At 39.0% G+C, this 20,014-nt stretch overlaps 1 protein-coding gene across 12 annotated transcripts in view; it reads left to right on the forward strand.

Moving 5' to 3' along the window:
* The window catches only part of EML1 (EMAP like 1), a 124,092-nt gene extending 113,942 nt beyond the window's left edge, over positions 1-10,150 (forward strand). For 8 of the 12 annotated variants that reach the window (XM_054069009.1, XM_054069003.1, XM_054069004.1 and 5 more), the window contains 7 exons: positions 2,352-2,419; positions 3,553-3,641; positions 4,161-4,258; positions 4,376-4,463; positions 4,649-4,744; positions 8,158-8,288; positions 8,559-10,149. In XM_054069009.1, coding sequence (XP_053924984.1) covers positions 2,352-2,419; positions 3,553-3,641; positions 4,161-4,258; positions 4,376-4,463; positions 4,649-4,744; positions 8,158-8,288; positions 8,559-8,684 — 696 coding nt within the window. In that variant the 3' untranslated portion in view covers positions 8,685-10,149. Of the gene's footprint in view, positions 1-2,351; positions 2,420-3,552; positions 3,642-4,160; positions 4,259-4,375; positions 4,464-4,648; positions 4,745-8,157; positions 8,289-8,558 lie in introns of all 12 variants that reach the window. The other 4 variants (XM_009559161.2, XM_054069007.1, XM_054069011.1 and 1 more) reach the window with 1 other exon arrangement.
* The last annotated feature ends 9,864 nt before the right edge of the window (positions 10,151-20,014 follow it).

Raw genomic sequence — 20,014 nt, forward strand, 5'->3', positions numbered from 1 at the left:
AATGCAAGATCAAACGAATACCAGCACAGTTAGGCGTACTTCAATAAAATGTATTTTTAAAAATAATTGAGCAATTATAAACCAAATTTTCATGAATCTGTCTTGGTAAACTCTCTAAGAAAAAGTAAACTTGTGCCTTTTTTTTAATTTTGAAAGCAGTAGCAGTGTACTGTATTGTACGTCATGGAATATGAACACACTAGGGTGCAGAAATCCCTCACGTGCAATTCAGGACGATTCGCACAATGACAGAACTGCAAACTTTTACATAGATCTTTCTGGTCTTTCAGCATACCTTTTTTTGGTGGAGAATTGATTATTTAGAAATGGTACGTGACTGGTTTTGTGCAAGTCTTATTTATAAATCTCTGGAAATGGGGAGTAAAATAATTGGTGCCAAAAAATTTCTTTTTTGTTGGAAAAAAATCATCATATAATTCAATTGCAGTTACTAATGTGATCCTTTGTGCAGTGTAAAGGTGTATGTTTTTGTATATTTGCATACACTTTCAAAAATGCTGGGAGAATAAGTTAGTACTTCTGATATATTTCTCGTTACAGGAATGATATACTGAGGCGTACTATTGGTGCCTGTAGTCTGGCACTTTGCTGTCTTGCAGTCTAAAGAAAAGAGCATTTAGAGGTTTGCGTTGTTAGTGAAACATCGTTAGTGCAGATAAATGCAATATGTGGAACAGGAACAAATCCGTTAATCAGATAAGCTACTATCTGAGAAGTAAAGTTACTTAGATAATTGTCAGCTTGAAAAAGGTCAGAGTTTCCACTGTTTCATACTTTGTGTCCTCTGAAAAACTGAACTGGAATTTAGCTAATTATGGCTTACAGTGAGCTTCAATTGATATTTAGCTGTGGTTTTGCAAATATACTCTCAAAGCATCTGTGTTATTGTAAAATTTAAGAAACTGCTTTATTTACCTACATTATTTTGAAAAGGTTGACGACAGCAGTAAGACTATTAAACTAGACACAGATTTCTTTCCCCTCCAAGTACACACTGCTTCATCAAGATTTCTATTATCCATTTTGACCATAATCTCCTTATTAACCACTTGAAATGTCTGAGACTGTTTCATAAATCAGTGACTGATTATCTAGAGTAAATAAATCACATCATGTTAACCTATTTTTGTCTGAGATGTAAGTAAAATATTTGTAATGTAGTTATAAGTTACTGCTCAGATTAAATTCACTGTTTGAACTTCTGATTTATTCAAGAGAATATTTTAGCATATACTATGAAATCATACTTCAAAGCAGTTAGCAAGTTTTCCTTTCCAGACTACTGTAGTGGTTTAGAAAGTGCCTATTGAAATCCTAGATCTCAACATTTATCTGAAATTGCTTTAGATTTAGTAACATCTTTGAAATTACGCACTTGTTTAAAATTAACGAGAATATGCACCTATCCTCTAGAGCTAGTAATTGCAAACTGCTAAAAATGTGAGGTTTACTAAGATGACTACAATGTGATACTATTTTAGAATATAGAACTATTTAGAATATAGAAAAAGGAGAACATAAGCATTTCTGTGAGATAAGTTACAGGTTTTTGGTTTTTTTCTTGTTATTTCAAAATTGGTTTTTGCCAGAGTTAAGAAAAAGAAGGTATTTATTTTGTGACTTACAGGTAGAACCTGAAAAATTCTGGAACACATTCTTTGTAACTGACAAAGTAGTAGAAAGAAAATGCTTACCTTGTTGTTTAGGCATATGCTTAAATTGCAGGAAAAACTCTGCAATTCTACCTGTCTCCATAATAATATAGTATACATAGTAAGGCATCTTAAAATTGCATATTAAAATAAGAAACCCAGTTTATGCCCTTAATCTCCCACTAAGCTGCAACTTGCAGGTGCTGAAAAAGTTGTTGGTGTGTGTAGAAGTTAGGCTTTAGACCTCCGTGCGAAGTGATACATACCTTCATTGAAAAAGGTACTTGCTTGTCGTTTATACAGTGGGTAGCGTACAACTTTGATTCTTATTTCTTAGGTCAGCTCTAATTTAAGAAGATATTTTTATCTTTTACTTGTTTGTGGTTTGTTGAGAAGCTGCCTCGCCAATGTTATTGTTATGAAATCACTTGCAAAGTTATTTTTAGGTAGTAAGGAAAAGAAAACAGTGGCCTTGTACAGAGGGAGAAAAATCATTGGGTAATATTTCAATCAGTTAAAAAAGCCTTTCTTCCCTCAAGTTTGTATTTAAAAAAACCAACCCCAAACCTAAGAAAATTAGCAAGAGAGACTTACTCAGTTCCTAAGGCAGATAATTGAACTGTCTTTTTGTTACAACTTGGGCTGGTAACAAGTGTGCTTCCTTCTGAAACATTTTAGGATCCAGCACAGTCTTCAGGTTTTCATCCTTCAGCATCCGTTGTTGCTGTTGGGACGCTGACCGGAAGGTAAGAGTTGCAGAACTGCACTTTGGTCACTAACAAACACTGCAGTGAAACTGTGGGTGGGAGGTGCTGTCGCCATACCAGTGACCTGAACATTAAAGCTTTGTGTTCATAGTGACGAAGGAGAAGCTTAAGGAGGAGTTTGAGATAATGAGTTAACTTTGAAGTTGTGCACAGAGATCTTCTCTGAGGCCTGCAGGGCAGTGTAGAGGAAATCACATAGATAAAAGTTGCTTGATGGAAAATTTAGCAAGTGGTTTATTGTCTCTAATGCAGAGGCATTAACAAAAATTTGGCAAATGTTCCACTGTGCTAGACAGAGTGTAAAAATGCATACTAAGAGAATACTTCTGCCTGAGGAGTGTAAGGCATAATCAAAACAGACAAAACCAAGGTGAAAGATACCTCCATTTATTAGGGCAGATTGAGCCCTTGGTCATGTGGAAGGTCAATAGCAGACCCTGGGTTTAACCTTGGTTGTCTCACAGCAGAGTGCCTTCGCCATAACTTCATCTTCTTTAATGTCACATGAGGGCAGACTTTCCTGTTAGTATTGAAAACAGTTCCATTTAACTGAGAACATATAGAATGCTTACAAGTTATGAGCCAAGATCATTTAGGATTATATATCAATCCTAAATAAAGATTACTATTTGGCTCATTAAAATTGATTAATTAAATTTGTTAAATATTAATAAATTTATTAAGTTATTTTAAAGCTAATTAAGCTAATTCTTCTATTAAAAGAGAATGGTCCTGGTTCTTGCTGTGTTTTCTTTTGCTCTAGGATTTACTGTACGTGCCAATTTAAAAATCAGCACTGCATAGAGGAGGGTCATTAAGGGAGAAGGGTGATTATATGTAACTATACTTAATTCTAATGCATGATGCATAGTAAAACAGATTAAAATCTGAAGACTGATATCAGGGTCAATGTCTGATCGTTTTTCTGGTTAAAAACATGGGAAAGAAACTATCCTTGTGTTAAAGTGAAAATAAACCAAACAAAGTAGCAGTTGCTGGTTTTCTTGGCGTAAAACTTATGCTATTTTGACAGAAGAAAAGTTGGTCAAGATTACAGAAAATTTAAATTCGTTGTGGAATGATTTATTGGCCTCTTTCTGTATTTACAACAGGTGGTTTGTGTTTGACACAGAAACAAAAGACTTGGTCACTGTACACACAGATGGAAACGAACAACTGTCCGTAATGCGTTACTCACCAGGTTTGAGAGCATTTACTTACTGGTTAAAAAAATCCATTGAGCTTTTTCATTAAATTTGGAGTTGGTTTGTTTTAAAATAATTGCCTGCTTGCCATACTGAAATTGAAAATAAATATGCCATGAAACATTGGCAGCACTGAATGGGTAGTGTCTTAAGCTCTAGTTTTCTTTTCCCTCTTTCCTTCCTCTGCATGTTCAGTGCAGTTTCACTGGGAAGAAAAAAAACAAATATTACTTAATTATGGAGTTTGTTCCAATCAGGTTAGACCTAAATGGACTGTAGCCTCTTCCAGAAGTGACATGTTTTTAACAGGAATATTTGCTGTGTAAACTTGCTTTTTTTGCGATCTTGAAATGTTCATCAATATGCGACTGAAAAAAAAAATAGAATTTTATTTTCTCGTTTTTTGATATCAGGCCTTTAAGAACAGTTCCTCTTGTCTGTGACTCAGCAACTTCTCAAAATTAGCCTAGTTTTTTTCTTACAGGAATAATTACAGTTCACTTTTGTGTTTACAGATGGAAACTTCTTGGCAATAGGTTCCCATGACAACTGTATTTATATCTATGGCGTAAGTGAAAATGGAAGAAAGTACACTAGAATTGGCAAATGTTCAGTAAGTAACCTTTATTCTCCTGGTTAACAACTTATGTACATTTTCTAGTACTGTATTAATACTGTCAAACTGAGGAATACTGTTGGTGCAGTTAATACAATATCTTTCTCTTTACAGGGTCATTCCAGCTTCATTACTCATCTGGACTGGTCTGTTAATTCACAATATCTTGTATCTAATTCAGGAGACTATGAAATCTTATACTGTGAGTAAGAATTATATTTAGTGGTTTTGTACAAAGTTCAGGCAGTCTAATACAGATTTAAAATTTAAATGAGACTATATTACTGCCAAGCTAGGCCATATGTTTTAATTCATCTGTTGCAATCAAAAATCTATACTATTTGAGAATTAAAAACATTATCATGTGGTTGCTTTTTTCTTCTGTAGGGATCCCCTCTGCTTGTAAACAAGTCGTGAGTGTTGAAACAACTAGAGATATAGAATGGGCCACTTATACCTGTACTTTAGGTTTCCATGTTTTTGGTAAGTGTCATTCCTCTTACGAGCTCTTACATTCTTGTCATTAACAAACACTTGGATAACCAACTTTTTCTTATGAAACATGACTACTCATATTCCAGGGAAAAATACAGAACTTCTGTTATGCCATTTTTATTACAATCTGTTCTCTTATTTGAATCCAGAAAGACTCTGATTTAATATTTCTTGCTAGCTACATGTTTAAATATTAAATTACAACTTCCTTCGACTTCAGAGGGACAAAAATCCAAATCTTTGTTAGGGAAGATCTGAAGCTGGAGAAAAGGCAAGATATGATGGTTCCTTAGATGGCATGAAGCGCACAAAGTCTGTTAGCCTAGAGGCTAGAGGAAAAATCAGAGTGGCAGCAAGACACAAATTTGGTTAAACTGTTGTTGACCTCTCCTACAGGGAAGAGAAATGCAGAATGAAGAAACTGTGGACCAAGAAGACACAAAAGCAAAGCCTTAACATAAATGCATACTTGTGACAAGGACATTTTCTTTTAAAACGTCTTTATTTGAAGACTTACTACGATCTGATAGCAATTGCAGTTAGTGCAAGTAACAAAAAGATAAGACCTCTGCTTTCTATAGGGATAGATTGGAAAGTAGTTAGGAATCAGATATTTTCGAAGTATCTGAGTGTGATCAAAAAAAACGATTTCCAGACCTTTAATACTTATTTTCAGGACCTCACAGAGGACAAGCAAAGTACTGGGAAAATGGAGAAGAATGAATGCAGTATCTGTGGAATCATATATTTACCTTCAGAGCTCATATGGAGAGAGGATAAAGCACAAAGTTAGTGGCTAGAATAATAAATTCAAGAACTTTGTAGATTATAAGTTGAAAACCAATCTGGTAATGTTGGAAGTCGCTCTGCTGTTCAGTGCTTTGACACTCAGAGCAGCCAGTATGAACAGTCTTCAAATGCTTGCCAGGATTGCCCTACTGGACACAGAAGAAGCAATCAAGGATACAAGGCTTCTAGTGTATTGATTCTTCAGTAGCTCCTGGCTGACTGAAACTAGGGATATTTTATCACTAGCAGAACCACATAAAAGTCACAAATAGTATGCATAGTACTCGCAGATCAATGTAATCAATGCGGGGAGGGGGAATAAACATTGATCTGTTGAACACCTGTCTTCAAGCATGGGAACAGATTAGTCAGCCTGGGAATGTATAGAGATGATTCAGCTGAAAATCGACAGCATGTGAAGTGTTTTCAAGGGAGGATATTTTAGTAATACAAACACATGTAAATGTGAAGGACTAAAGGCTTGAAAACACTTAGTGATCTGTATGATCTTGCAAGACCCATATACTGCTGGGTCAGTTCATATCACATGCTCAGTTTTGCAAAAATTAGTATTTTAGATGAAGGGCAGGAACTGAAGAAATCTAAGATGCTGTGCAAAGCCTGACAACATTGCAAACAAAGTGGAGCTCAGACTGGATGGGTTCAAAACTGACCAGAAGATTATACACTGAATATTATGTTTGAATATATTTGTTAATAGTATGGATGATGAAACAGCATGTATAATTTGTAGGTGGTGTGAAGTGCAAGGTTAAGTTGCCTTGAGAAACAAAGGAGTAGAATGAAAAAAGGAGGTAATTCAATAGAGACAAGTAGAAGGTTACACACTTGAACAGCAGAACTCAGTTGCACAAATACAAAATGGAGGAAAGCAGACGAGAAAGCAGATCCGCACAGAAAGATCAGATTACTCTTGCATACAAACTGAATGTGAGTCAACAGCATTATGCTGTTGTAGGAAAGGCAGATGCATTAGTGGGATGTATAATGAAAAGGATGACATGCAAAATGTGAAATAATTGTCCATTTATCAGTATCTGCTTCAGTCACAGCTGGAATAGCTGCTTGTGGTTTTTGCACATTGGATCAACAGATAATGTGCTGACTAGCAAGAATAATTATCCATCTAAATATTGTTCTGGGAGAAGAGATGTAATGAATGAATTTTAGAGAAGAGGAGAAGGAAAAAAGCATGGTTTCAATCTTCACCATGAGGGAAAGGAAATGATCTCTTTCCATGTCTGCAGAGGATGAGCAGAGGGCATTCTGTTTACATATTTGGAAAAACTGACAAGGAGGCACTGGAATAAGTTTTGAAAGAGCACAGAGTCTCAAAGGAAAAACCAACATGATGGTTTCCCCATCTTAAAATAGCCATCTTGTTTCTTAAGCAATTTCCTTGAGGGATTATCTCCAGCTTGTCATAGTGACCCCTAGAGAAGATTCCTGCCTCTTTTCAGCTTGCATTTGGTGTTCATACAGCCTCTTTTTTTTTGTCAAAGCAGTTGTTTAAAACAGCTTTTCTGTCTCATAATGCCACGAGCAGCAATTACCGTGTTTCTTCATTGCACCTTCCTTTTCTTTTAGCCTCTTGTTTATTGTCCCTGATGTAGACATCAGGAGAGCTAGGAGCAGTCCCCAAATCAGTACTTTGTCTTTCATTTTATTTACAACAATTTGTAATGCCTTATAAAGACATGGAATCACTTCCTCTTATTGCCTCTGAATTGCTGCACAATGATGCAAAGACTGTACTTGGGAAGAATTGCCTGCGGATCAAAGGCTAGCTGTTTCCACAGTGCAGGACAAGCGCCCACTTTGGTGTTATCAGTAACCCAAAGAAGAGGAGCTGGAGTGTGCCTGCCCTGCCCACAGCCATAAGCATCCTTCCAGGAGATGAGAACGCAAGCAAGGGGGGAGTAACAACTGTTTCATCTTGACCTGTGGTAACAATGAAGGAAGAGCAAGCACTCAAGTGGTAGGCCTTCAGGGGGACACTGCATTGATGAGCTAACAGTTTAATTTCAGAACAGCACTTTATGCAAGAACAGGTAGGAGAAAGTACCCGATGAAAGCAGAGAATTATTTACAGTAAAACAAAAGCATTTAAAAATGTGTAGTCTGCTCAGTTTCTTTTCAAGGATCTTTTCAACATTTTAAACTATAATTTCTTGTTTCATAGGTTTTAGACTCTAGGAATATGAAGAGAGTATGTTGAATCATACATAGGTAGTTTTTAGACTGGTATGAAGAAAGTATGTTAGCTCATACATAAGCACAAGGGAAAAAAGCAGTAATTGCTATTTTCCTACATAATCATATGAAAATGCTTTTCGGCTGAGACACGTGACTAATTCAGCAGAATTCTTTTTTTCTGACTAGAGGAAATAAAGTATTTATGTGCTTGATTTCCTATTAGGATCTGGTCTTTTGCTCATACTGAAGTACTCATACTGATGCAGCTGCAGTTATTTTTATAGTCGTGTCTGTTTTCTTTTTGTAACGAGTAATCCTTTATTAATTTTGTAACAAAAACTTAAACTGTCACTTGTATTTCTACTATAAAAAACTAATTAGTCCCTCTGTTTCAGGTGTATGGCCTGAAGGTTCAGATGGAACAGATATTAATGCTGTCTGTCGATCACATGGGAGAAAATTGCTATCAACAGGGGATGATTTTGGCAAAGTACATCTCTTTTCATATCCTTGTTCACAGTTCAGGGTAAGATATTTCCAAAAAAATTACTCTTGTAACTTGTATAGATGCATTAAATTTTGTTTTCCTGTCTACAAAAAATAAAGGAATGGGAATATGTATATGCTTAAGGGATTTACTTAAGGTTAATTGAAACTACAATTACTTTTAAAATCTAATTTAATAGTAAAATACTTTAAGGGAATGATGTGATGCCTTGGTTTTATGTTGTATGAATGTTATGTTATAATATGTTTTTATGACAGTTTATATTCTCACTAATATGGTGTTTTCTAGGCTCCAAGCCATGTGTACGGTGGACATAGTAGTCATGTAACTAATGTAGATTTTCTCTGTGAAGACACCCATCTCATCTCCACAGGAGGAAAAGATACAAGTATTATGCAGTGGCGAGTCATATAGAGTAAACATCAGTGTGAACGTACACAATTGAGTTGACCATGCACAGAACTTATGAATAAACTGTATATTTAAAACTTAACAGTGTGTTTGCAGTTTAGCCTGTTCACTGTGATTTTTGTTTAAAAAAAATCTTACAAACCTCAGGAAAACTAAGCCCTGTGCTGGTTACCTTACTCAGTCTAGTGATTTTTTTTTTTCTTTTCATTGTGTCACACCTTAAGAATGATCATTTTCTCTTCTGTTGTACAATATACGATGCAGTACAAGTTGAATATAAGAAATGTGGCTTGACAGTTTGCAATACAGTGGTATCAGCAAAATGTGACTATCTTAAATGTTTTCTATAAACACTGCTAAAATGGTCACAAAAATGCCTTTCAAATACTGTATATATGTGCTTATTTGTTTCACTATCTACACTTTGTACTGTACATCTACTTATTTAGAAAAATCTATGACAACGTTGAGGTACTGAATTGTTTCTGATAGAGAGTGACGAATAGATACAAAAAGTATAAACTGAGATGTAAGATGCAAAAATTTGTTTTCTAGACCTGAAAATGTGAATGCTGGTAAATTTGCATTCTCTTGGGAATCACACACCTTGGGTATCACCCGTGAGGAGCTGTGTTCCCTTTCAAGTGAATCAGCAGGTTATGCCCCAGTTTGACCTGAATATCTCAGCAGGGTTTACAGATGTCTGTGTGGTTCAGGTATTCCATATGAGTTTAAATTAAAAGTCTTTTCACTTGTATATGAACAATTTCTTTTGAAAACAAAACAAAAAAGCTTGGCCACATCTCCATTATTGGTTGATATGTTTAACTAATATGTATATTAATCAGCATGATGCTATATTGTACATGTATAAGATTTTAGCAGTTCATAACAAATGGTAAGGCAATCTAGCTTTACTTTTTTATGCTTATGGATATTGTATATTTGTATTTTAAGACCAAGTAGACCAAGTCTAAAGATATCTTTTTAAGTGTACCATAAACCTGCAGAGGGTATAGAATTCTTGGAAGCCTACATGAGATATTAATGTGTAACTTCTGGCCCCTGTGTTTTGTGCATGGATGGATATTTATAGTATGAAATAAGATTGTGTTTTGCAATGAAGTAATAGTGGAGGTGGTATAAAATGGTTAAGAAAGCCTTACCAATGGTGATTGTGACACAGATTGAAATGTATTGTTTACTTTGAGGAATGTACCTGGAGAATTTTAAAACAGAGGAGTCCTAAGCAGACTCAAAAAAGGTAATATTAAAATTTTGCTTGTAATGGACAGTAAACGTTTAATTCTCTGAACTCTAAAGCACTGGTTGTTTAGAGCGATTTAAATGAAATGGAATCAATAAATTTTGAAACTTTTTTTATTACATCTCCAACCTCCTACACTGAAAGTGCAGGACACCAATAAACATGTATTAAAGTGGATTTTCAACGCATTCTTCCTGTTTAGTAAAATATCTTTGTTTCGCTATTAAATACTTACAGAAGACATGGGCTTTTACTTAACAATACACACTTGTGATTTCTTGAGCAGAGCTGCATTTGAAAATAGGTGGGAATAAAATCTAGATTTTGGGGTAAGTAATTTCATGCATGACCGTAACCCTGCGGATGTGGTCCCTGATGCAGGGATCCTTCACAGTAGGGAATAAGGACACGCTGCATGCTGTCACCTACAAACTACATTGTTTCTGCCTCCTAGTGCACATCACTTCTGAGCGCTCGGCTGGCAGAGGAGTCATTCCACTGCAGTGTTAAGCTTGTGGCAAGAGCTTCTGACCATTTCTCTGTGTTAGGAACTTGTCCTCAGCAAGACTTTTGGATGCCAGGGTTTCAGAGTCACTTTAACCTGATGTTATCTAGCACTGTTACTGAAAGGAGAGGTCTTATCCTCAGCTGCTTATTCCCATCCTGTGCAGCAGCACAAGAGTTATTATGGCCATAGGGAGAACCCAGCTGGAAGATGGACCCAGGTTAAAAATGAAAGGCCAAGCAAGCAAACAACAGCTACTACAAAACAGCAAACCCTTTTCCTCTGTTTCCTCACCTGGTTGAGCTGTATGAGTGCTTGTACTGAGCTTGTACAGAGGGAGGAGCAATGTGGAGAAGTAGTAAACAGACAGAGGAGCACTGCAACAACTTCTTGTGATGGCGATGTCAACATCCCTCTGCTTGAACTGTGTTAAACTAAGGCATGATACTCCTACCCTTTCTAGAGATAATCCAATCCTAAAAGGACAGAATACTTGAGTGACAGGTTCTGATCTTATCTGGATACTTTGCTGATTATTGTATAATATCTTCTGTTTATTATGGGTTTTGCTGTTGCAGATGGGATGCTTTCAGCTTTTCTGCTTTCAGAATTGTAGGTGAGTTGTCATTTCTTGCAACAGAAAAAACAGGAGCTGCAAATTGGTTTGGGTCATTCCCTTTTCATCCCTCTCCCATGTTGTTGCTCTTGGGATGTAATAATGTATTTGTGATACCCTTCTTAGTTTTAAACTATTATCCCTTACAAGAAATAGATGAAAAATCCTGCAAGTTCATCCCTAAGGTTACTGATCAAAGGGGATTTTTCCACAATCCCATTCCATCTGTGCCTCTACTGCTCCTCTGTTTCTAACTTTTGCTCTTAAATGTGTCTTTGTTCCTCTGTGAAAACCTAATAAGCATATTAGCTGAACTGGCAAATGGTGGGTAATGCCTTGAGCCAAAGATCCGTTTGATGACTGTTAAAGTGATTCTTCTTTCTTTATCCAGGAAATTCTACACAATTTCACTATTGTTATAGATAATCTTCAGCTCTTCCCACTTCCACCCTTGTTCCTTGTTTCTCGCATTTATTTGTTTTCTCAGGAGTGTCATCTTTTTTGCTTAAAAAAAAGGGGGGGAGGGGAAGAAGGAGTTATTCCCGAACTTTGCATATTTCTTTCCCTCAGCAGCACCTGGGACCCTTCACGTGGTCACTCTGTGCAGCAATTGTCTTTTTCTGCCCTTCTCTGTAGAGTAAGGCTGGCTCGCAAGTCTGCAGCTGGATATATGGCCAGGCTTCTGCTTCTGCTCCTTCCCTCCCTTGATCTTGGCTTCACCAGGTGTAGTGTTGCTCAAAGAAGAGACTCATCTCTCTGTCTCTTGCATATTGCTGCCATCGATGCATTTGGCCAATTCCTTTCTCTTTTCTTTCATTTCAATTTCTGTTTCTTGCTTTTCTTCCCTTTGGTTGTAGCACTGTTCTATGACTTCAGCTTTCAGGACCACATCCACCTTAACCCTTCCCTGCACATTTTGCTGCCCTTAACTGCTTATAAAACCAGTGGCCCTGACTACATTTGTGATCGTCTTGGGGCAGAGTTCCTGGTTTGTTATTGTATCTGTGTTTCTTCTTTGACTTGAACTTACCAATATGAGTGACTGCATCTGCTTTTAGCACCCTCCTTCCTGCCCTCCTTGTGAGTGTACTGAGCTCATTGTTTCTTGATTGTCCTCCATTGGTCTGTGTGTAGCCTTGTCATGTATATCATGTACTTAAGATTTTTAAATATTTTTTGGGTAGGACTTTTTTCTCTGTTGTTGTAGAGAGTTTATCTATAGGATTTTGTCATCCTACACTCAGTGCAACAGGACATGTAAGACTGCCACAGTTGTCCAAAATGCTGAGCATCTATGTTCCGGTACCATGTTCAAAAGTGGTTATCTGCTGAAGCTGAAAATTTCCATTCCCTAAGTTTTAAATTACTCAGAAAACAATACATATGCTTCCAAAAGGCTTCTTTGCTCCCTCTTATATATGCTTATAGAACATAGACTCAGTCTGGTTTTTAGGATCATCACCCACTTTCAAGTAGAGGCTTTTCATTATTTTGTTTACCTCTCCTCTGTGTTTTGTCATTTTTATTTTACTCCTAAAGGACACATTTGTGTTATATCAAACCTACAACCTTTTTCAACTTAATTCTACATATGTTATTTTAATTACTACTTGAAAAATTATTATTACATAGATACTTACCGTTTAACAGGTTGTTAAAACCTAACAGGTTCAATTTCCAACAATTTCCAACAGATGAGCTCTACAAAAATCAGTCAATATATTTGTTCTTAAAAAAAACCCAAAAAGATGAAGAAATTAAATAAATGTAAGAGAGTTTTTCACTGCAAGTGTATTAAAAACGCTCTAGCATTTCAACCTATTAAAAAAAAATCCTCTCAGAAAGGAGAGAGCTTTTATAGAATGGATTTTTCATTATTCTTATTAAGACAAGGTCATATTTCCTATGTAAAATGTTTTGATGGAATTTGCTCTTCAAAAGAATTAATTTTAGAAGATATATTTCCTTTCAAAATTATTCATGTGACAAGAGCTTGCAAGGGCAAACAGACCCTTTTTTGCAAGGTTTTATTTCTTAGAGTTCTGTTCAGAGAAGCAAGTGGTCTTTTTGTCATGTTTTCTCCTCTGTCCCTGGAACTACAGCTGTTGACAGATTACTCGATTGCATCCTCAAAAATCCTACAGATGGCAGGGAAAATGTCACTTTAATTACTAGTGAAAGGAACAGACTTAGGAGAAGCCTAAACAGAAATCTTTTTCTTCCATTACTGGCTGGGATTCATAGCTGCACTGGGAGCAGTCTGACTGCTGCCACGCTACTCTGGCTGCAGCAGTCTGCCCTTCAGAAGAGATATCCCAAGCCAGAGCATCTTCTGCCCCAAAAGATGGGAGATGAGGAACCGACTCCTGTCTGCTCCTGAATGGAGGTGTCTGGCTGCCAAGGAGTGAGTATATTTAACAGTTCACGCTTTTGCTGGGAGAGATTTATGTTTCTCCTTAGTCCTGCAGATCTGCGGCAATTTCATTTTTCCTAATGGAACAACTTTGGCCCCTGAATTAATTAAATAATTATATAAGACTAGGTGATAATTTGCTTGGAGGTATTGATGATGGTTCTGCCAAAGCTGCCATCTAGCTCTATGTTTGGGAGACCTTATTTGAATCAGTCATGATCCCATGAGCTCACCTTTGAAAGCCACTCAGGACGCCTTTGTCAATCGGGATGTTTCACAGTGTCGTGGGTTCCCCCTGGTCTCCTGCCAAATATGGAAGAGTAAGAAGGTGCCTCCTTTGGACAGAGCCACTATGCTGTTGGTGCCACGAGGGTCTGTTGAGGCTTCCTTCGGACCTTGTGTTTTGACTGTGGTTTTATTTGTGAAAGCTTAAGGTCTTGTACTCCATGAAAAGTGGTTCTTCCTCACCAGGTCCACAGTCCCAGCTTAGCAAAGGTTTGTTTTTACCATCTTTTGGAGATCTACAAACTGTGTGAATTTAATTTAGACATTTCCATTCATTTGTACTAGAGATATCTGTACCCTAAAAGCTGCCTCAGTGGATCTACTCTGAGGTGCTGAGGCTATAATCCTGAGAAAAGTGACCTGTTTTCTGGGTCTTCATGCAAGTGAACGAGTTTTTATCAGGAGCTTCTAATATGTGAACATTTTTTAAAATCTGACTTGTGGAATTGCCTAGAATAAACATTTAGCCAAAGGGAAGCAAATTCAGCTGCTCTGTGGATTCTGGCTATCAGCACTACATGAGCTGTTTGCTCCAGATTCCAGGTTGTAGGCTAAAGAAATCTGCTTCAGGCTGTTCAGTCATTATGGTTGGAAAGCAGAACTTAAAAAGGCTGGATGAGTTCTGCAGCCATGTTAGATTATTGTAATTTGTCATCGCCTTGCATTGCCCTCGCACTGCAGAGGCAAGCTGAAGAGGGAACCGTCTGCTTGAGACAGCCTGAAGTGAATGCCTCTCTCTACAATATCAATTGCCTTGGCTGTTCATTCTGGATTCAGTTCCTCATTAAGATAAATGTCAGCATTTCAGGACTCCTTCCATCCTGCCCAGTTTCTCCTATTCAGCAGCTTTCATTGACATCATAATTCCAAATTTATGACATCAGTGTATAACCACAGGGGAGGTTATTATGCCAGAGGTTCAAGTGTTTTGGCCTCCTTACAACACCTAAAACTAACAGAAGCTGAGCTCTGAGAGTCTCTGTCTGCGGCTTGAACAGTTGGGGAGCAAGCTGACAGGAGGCTCAGTTTAAGTGAAAAGCCCTGTGGCATTTCCCATATGCACAGCTCCTGTTCAGCAGAAAATGTGGCCACACACAGTTTAGCAGCCTGGAGAGTCCTGACTATCTCAGAGTTAACAAGCTCAACATTGCTTCTCTGCTGAGATCTTTCAGACTAGTTTTGGGCAAGAACACTGCTGCTTTTCTTATCCTGTCATGGTAAGCCTGACCGCTTTCTAAACAGCTCAAGCCCAAACAATCTTGACCTTCCAAGAGTGAGACCAAGGGGATTTTAATAATGAAAAAACAAACAAAATGAAGCAGCTCCTTGCCTGGCTTGGTACAGCCTTCTCTGTAAGAAACAGTGAAGATACAGACTGTCCTCCAAGAGCGCTATGTTATCCCCTGACGGGGATATGCTGTATCAAAACAGAGGCTTTGGCAGTGCTCTGGTAGGGCTAAACCATATGCTGAGGCAGTATTTCTTCAGAGAAGCCAAAGTTATTCGTTAAAAGGAAAACTGGAATTGTCAGATGTGTTTATATTTCCCATTCCTGCCCTTCTGCCCTCACTCGAGCATGAAAACACGTCTCTGGGGATACTGCCGGGGAATTTGGACCGCTGTTACCTCTGAGTACCACAGGACTGGTGTGCAGCCTTTGGAAACACTGTTACTGGTTTGGCTTTTGCATTCGGGGCACCAAGGCGCTTGTGGTTTCCTGATGTCTTTTCCTTAAGTTGCGTGTAAACGTTCTTAAGGAAAAATCACTGATGGCCTTGAACAGATAAGACCCAAACAGTTCCTCTGCAATGCAGAGTTCCTCGCAGCTTCCTGGAATGCTGCAGCTTCCTGCTTTAGCCTTCCTAGTGACTGTAAACCTTGCTCTCCTGAGGCATAACAGGAAAAATAAAAGTGCCAGTGGTCTCCTCCCTTTCCGAGAGAAGGTACTGATTATCCCCCACCACCGTCCTGATAGTGTATTTAGACCCTTCCTTCCCTTGGCTCTCAACTTCACTTGAGGAAGTATGACAAAACATAGAATTGGAGGATATCAATGGTGTATTTTTTCCTACTTACTCTCTGCCTTTTCCCATACTACTCTCCCTTCCTGTCTTCTTTCTCCTCATTAGTTCTCCTTTTTACCTTCTTTCATCTAATTTCTTCTTATCTCCGTTTCTTGTTCAAAAAAATCCCAAGCCTCTGTATTCCCTCATTTTTCTTTAGTTTCTGTTCTTTTGTTCCCTTTAGCTCCTGTGACTCTTCTGCCACTTGATCCTTTGTTCCAGCCTCTTCTTGTTCTTTCATCCTCACACCAAGACTGGATGAAGCTTTGCTAAAGAAATCTAGGTTTGGGGGACTCTCTGGTTGCAGCCCTGGGTGCAACTTCTTTCTCTTGGTCTCCCTGCAGCATGGACCATTGTGGCTACCCATGTGGGTGGTGGATGATGTGGATTCCTTCACCACCAGTGCCTCGCCAGGGCTGTCTTTTGGATAAGAAATCCCCAGAGGTGGGACCCAGACCTTTCCAAACAGTGCTGAAGATCACAAGGACTGTTTAAGTGGCCAAGCAAGGGGGCATGGTGATGAATGAATAACAAACATCCAGGACTGAACCCCTCTGAGTTTTGGGATCTTTAGATCTCACTTTGTGCCCGTGTTTGGTAATCATGGTCTCTTTGCCCCAGTGAAGCGTGTATGAAACTGAACAACTGGAACCCAACTTCAGCTTTGGTAAAGTTATGAGTCATATTGTTGTCTAAAGAACAGGGTTTTTTTAGAAATAAAGGCATATGTGTATTACTGGACACGTTATAATTAATTGATGTAAGGGATTCCTTTCAAGGATGCCTTTCACAGGTCTAATTCCTCTGTGCTTAGGAAAAAACTTCCTAAAATAGTGTGTAAAACAAGCTTTTGTGAACGTTTATTGTCTTTGAAAAGAGCTAGGTATTTTTGTGGATAACTCTCTGGGAAAGTCTGAGAGTTTCAAGCAAAAGCTCTGAGCTAGACAAATTCTGTGGGAAAAAAAATCACCATGACACTCTTGCTGCACCAGCGTGTAGCTCTGGAAGTGGCGTTTACTCACTGAAAAAACAACTGGATGACCTTGAGCTCCTGATATGAGGATATTCACAGAGAATGTTGCCCCCGGCTGTATGACTGTTTGAAGAGGGCGTCTTTCTCCTCCTAACATGAAATCTCTGAAGTGACAAACAGCCAGCATTCAGGCAGTTGTTGCATAAATACCTGGGTGGGGGCAGATCCAGTGGGGTTTGCCATACAGGAGGTCATTGCCAGGAAAGACGTGGCCCTGAGGACAGCAGTTTCCTTGCACAGGTCTTTGTTGGGCTGTGCAGGAGGATTTGCAATTAGGGAAAGGTGTGAGCAGGAAGGCCAATGAGGCCAGCAGGATGGAGGTACGCCCTGGTGGGTCAGGATTTCCCCTGGGTGAAGAGCAGGTGAAGTGACAAGATTATCATATGAGATTATATGTGTTCACACTAATAAACAGCTTTAAGTCTCTTACAAGATGTGTAGTTCTGATAGCAATATATAACGTAAGATTTGTCCCAGCAAAACAATTATTACACAGTTCAGTCATGTCTTTCAGTGATCTGGTGGACACTCGAACCTGTGAACACTGATGAAGAAGCCTCGTGGATTCTTGGTACAACAGAGATTTTTAACACTGGCCTCCTATTTCTGTGCCATTAGTGCCCAGCGAGTTTGGCATGGGTAACAATACATAATATTTCTTCTCATTTATTCTCTTGCTTCTTGATTGAAGAATAAATAAAATGGCCTGTATAATTGACTAGTAACCTCACATATTCTGCATTTCTGCATCAGTTCTCAAATTACCTCATGGTCAATTAAGCCTTCCAGCCCTTTGCGAGGGTACACATTGCACAAGGTTATAGCCAGTGAGGTGTTGCAACTTGCCCAAGGACAGTGCCTGTTTTCGGGAGGCAGCATAGGTACAGAGCCGCAAGTGGAGGAAACCACCTCTGTGCAGTACCCGATTATTTTGAGTCCTTTCTGGGCAGCTGCCAGGGGCTGGATGTGTCAGTGCTGGGGCACACAGAGGTTGTAGTTTCAGCTCTGTGTAGACTCACGAGGCTCTCTGCAACATCAGGTATCCTTTTATGCCGTGTGGCACGTTTGCCTGGATAAAAGTCTTAGCAGAGATGTTTTTGCTTACTCGAATTTTATATCTGAAACACACTGTGATATACACATTTCTTTGCCTAGTATTTGATTTGTGCCTGTTATAAACCTAGCTTAAGGAAATTACATTTGAAAAAAAGAGAGATCATGAATGAACTCACACATGGGTTTGCTCTTTTAATCATGTTTTAAGTTCTAGGACAATTACTGTGAAACTTTCTAGTTTGATAAGCATCCTCCTTGCCTTCTGCTGTCTCCCATATGTTGCACGTACTGATCAGTGACCCACACTCTACAGGATTAGTCAGATGATAGTACTAAGAAAATAGGTTTTATTTTTTGCTCACTATTTCTTCATAAGCAACCCCATGACAAATGACATGGATGAGTTTCTAAAAGCCACTGTCATTCAGAGGAGACTGTGTATCAAATCTATGGTCTGACACAGTTGTTTCTTTATGCAAACAACATATATTGTGCCTTCTAGGAAATTTTAGAATATTTGCTTATAAGAAAGGGCTATAAGCTTTGGTTTCAGACAAATGAGTAGGCTCCACAGTAATAGGGGGACCTTCTTCCTTAGAAGAGACCTTCTCTGTCTGAAATGAGCTAATTGATTGGTATGGTGACTCAGTAAGATGACAACACAAACCTGCTATCGGACAGCAAAGGCGTGGGCTGAGCTCTGTGATAATGAGGCACAGAAGGGGTGGGGTCTCCCTCCTCCTGGCCCTTCAAGTAACTCTATCCCTAATTAGTTTTTGGACAACTTAATGATAATTGAATATAGCAATTGTCAGATATGCATTTGCTACCAAAGAAGAAGAAAGGCCCTGAAAAAAAGCGTAAACTTTATTACTACAATGGGGTTTGTTGCTGTCATATTGTTGTTGTAGTGTATTTGTATTTAGTATTGAGCTGCAGTAGGGAGCAGCAAGGCTTGACAAGCCAATGGTGAAACACGTCTCTAGGGTATCAAATCTATGGGCCTGATTTTTCTAACACTTACTCTAGTGGCATAGGCTGCTATTGCAGTAAAAATAAGTGCTGTATTGACCTGAATAGAGGAAAGCCTTACCTTTTCAGAGAAACAGAAATGAAAATGTGATGTATTTATATTAGAAATCACCCCTCCTGCTTTGTTCCATCCCTCCTGCACAGAGGGAGGGAGGGAAAGGGCCGGAAACCAATCCTGTTCCAGACACAGTGTGCACACATATTCTAGCTGCCTGGAAACCCACTGCTTGCTGTGGGATTACATACTTTTGGGGTGGGTTTTTTTGCATCCAAATTGGATGATGTGGAACTGAGAGAGATTTGTGGGGAACAGACCCACAGACTGTCAGTTTGAAGAGCCTTTACTCTTGAGAACTGCTGCTCAAGTTATGGTGCCACAGGTATGAAAGACCTGTGAAACAACAGCAGTATTTGATGCTTTATTGTGACGGATCCAAGCAATACCACTTCCAGTATCATCTTTTTCTAGTGGGTGGTGCATGGGAAGAGACAAAGAGATGTGGAGGAAGCAGAGGAAGCTCCAGGCTCTGGACCTGCAAAGAAGTTGTTCCCAAGTAGGAGAGATCATCACTGTGGTTTGAGCTGCACAAGGGAGATGGAGCATGTCCAGAAAAGAGCAATGAAGCTGGTGAAGGGGCTGGAGTACAAGTCTTATGAGGAGCGACTGAGGGAACTGGGGTTGTTTAGCCTTGAGAAGAGGAGGCTGAGGGGAGACCTTATTGCTCTCTACAACTACCTGAAAGGAGGTTGTAGAGGAGGGAGCTGGCCTCTTCTCCCAAGTGATAGGGGACAGGACAAGGGAATGGCCTCAAGCTGCACCAGGGGAGGTTCAGGCTGGACATCAGAAGAAAAGTTTTCACAGAAAAGGTCATGGGGCACTGGCAGAGGCTGCCCAGGGAGGTGGAGGAGTCACCATCCCTGGAGGTATTTAAAAGATGGGTAGACGAGGTGCTCAGGGACATGGCTTAGTGGCAGATAGGAATGGTTGGACTCGATGATCCAAGAGGTCTTTTCCAACCCAGTGATTCTATGATTCTGTGATTCTATGACTGGAAGAGCAGAG

The sequence above is a fragment of the Cuculus canorus genome, chromosome 5 (genome assembly GCF_017976375.1).
Source record: "Cuculus canorus isolate bCucCan1 chromosome 5, bCucCan1.pri, whole genome shotgun sequence".
Taxonomy (NCBI): domain Eukaryota; kingdom Metazoa; phylum Chordata; class Aves; order Cuculiformes; family Cuculidae; genus Cuculus; species Cuculus canorus.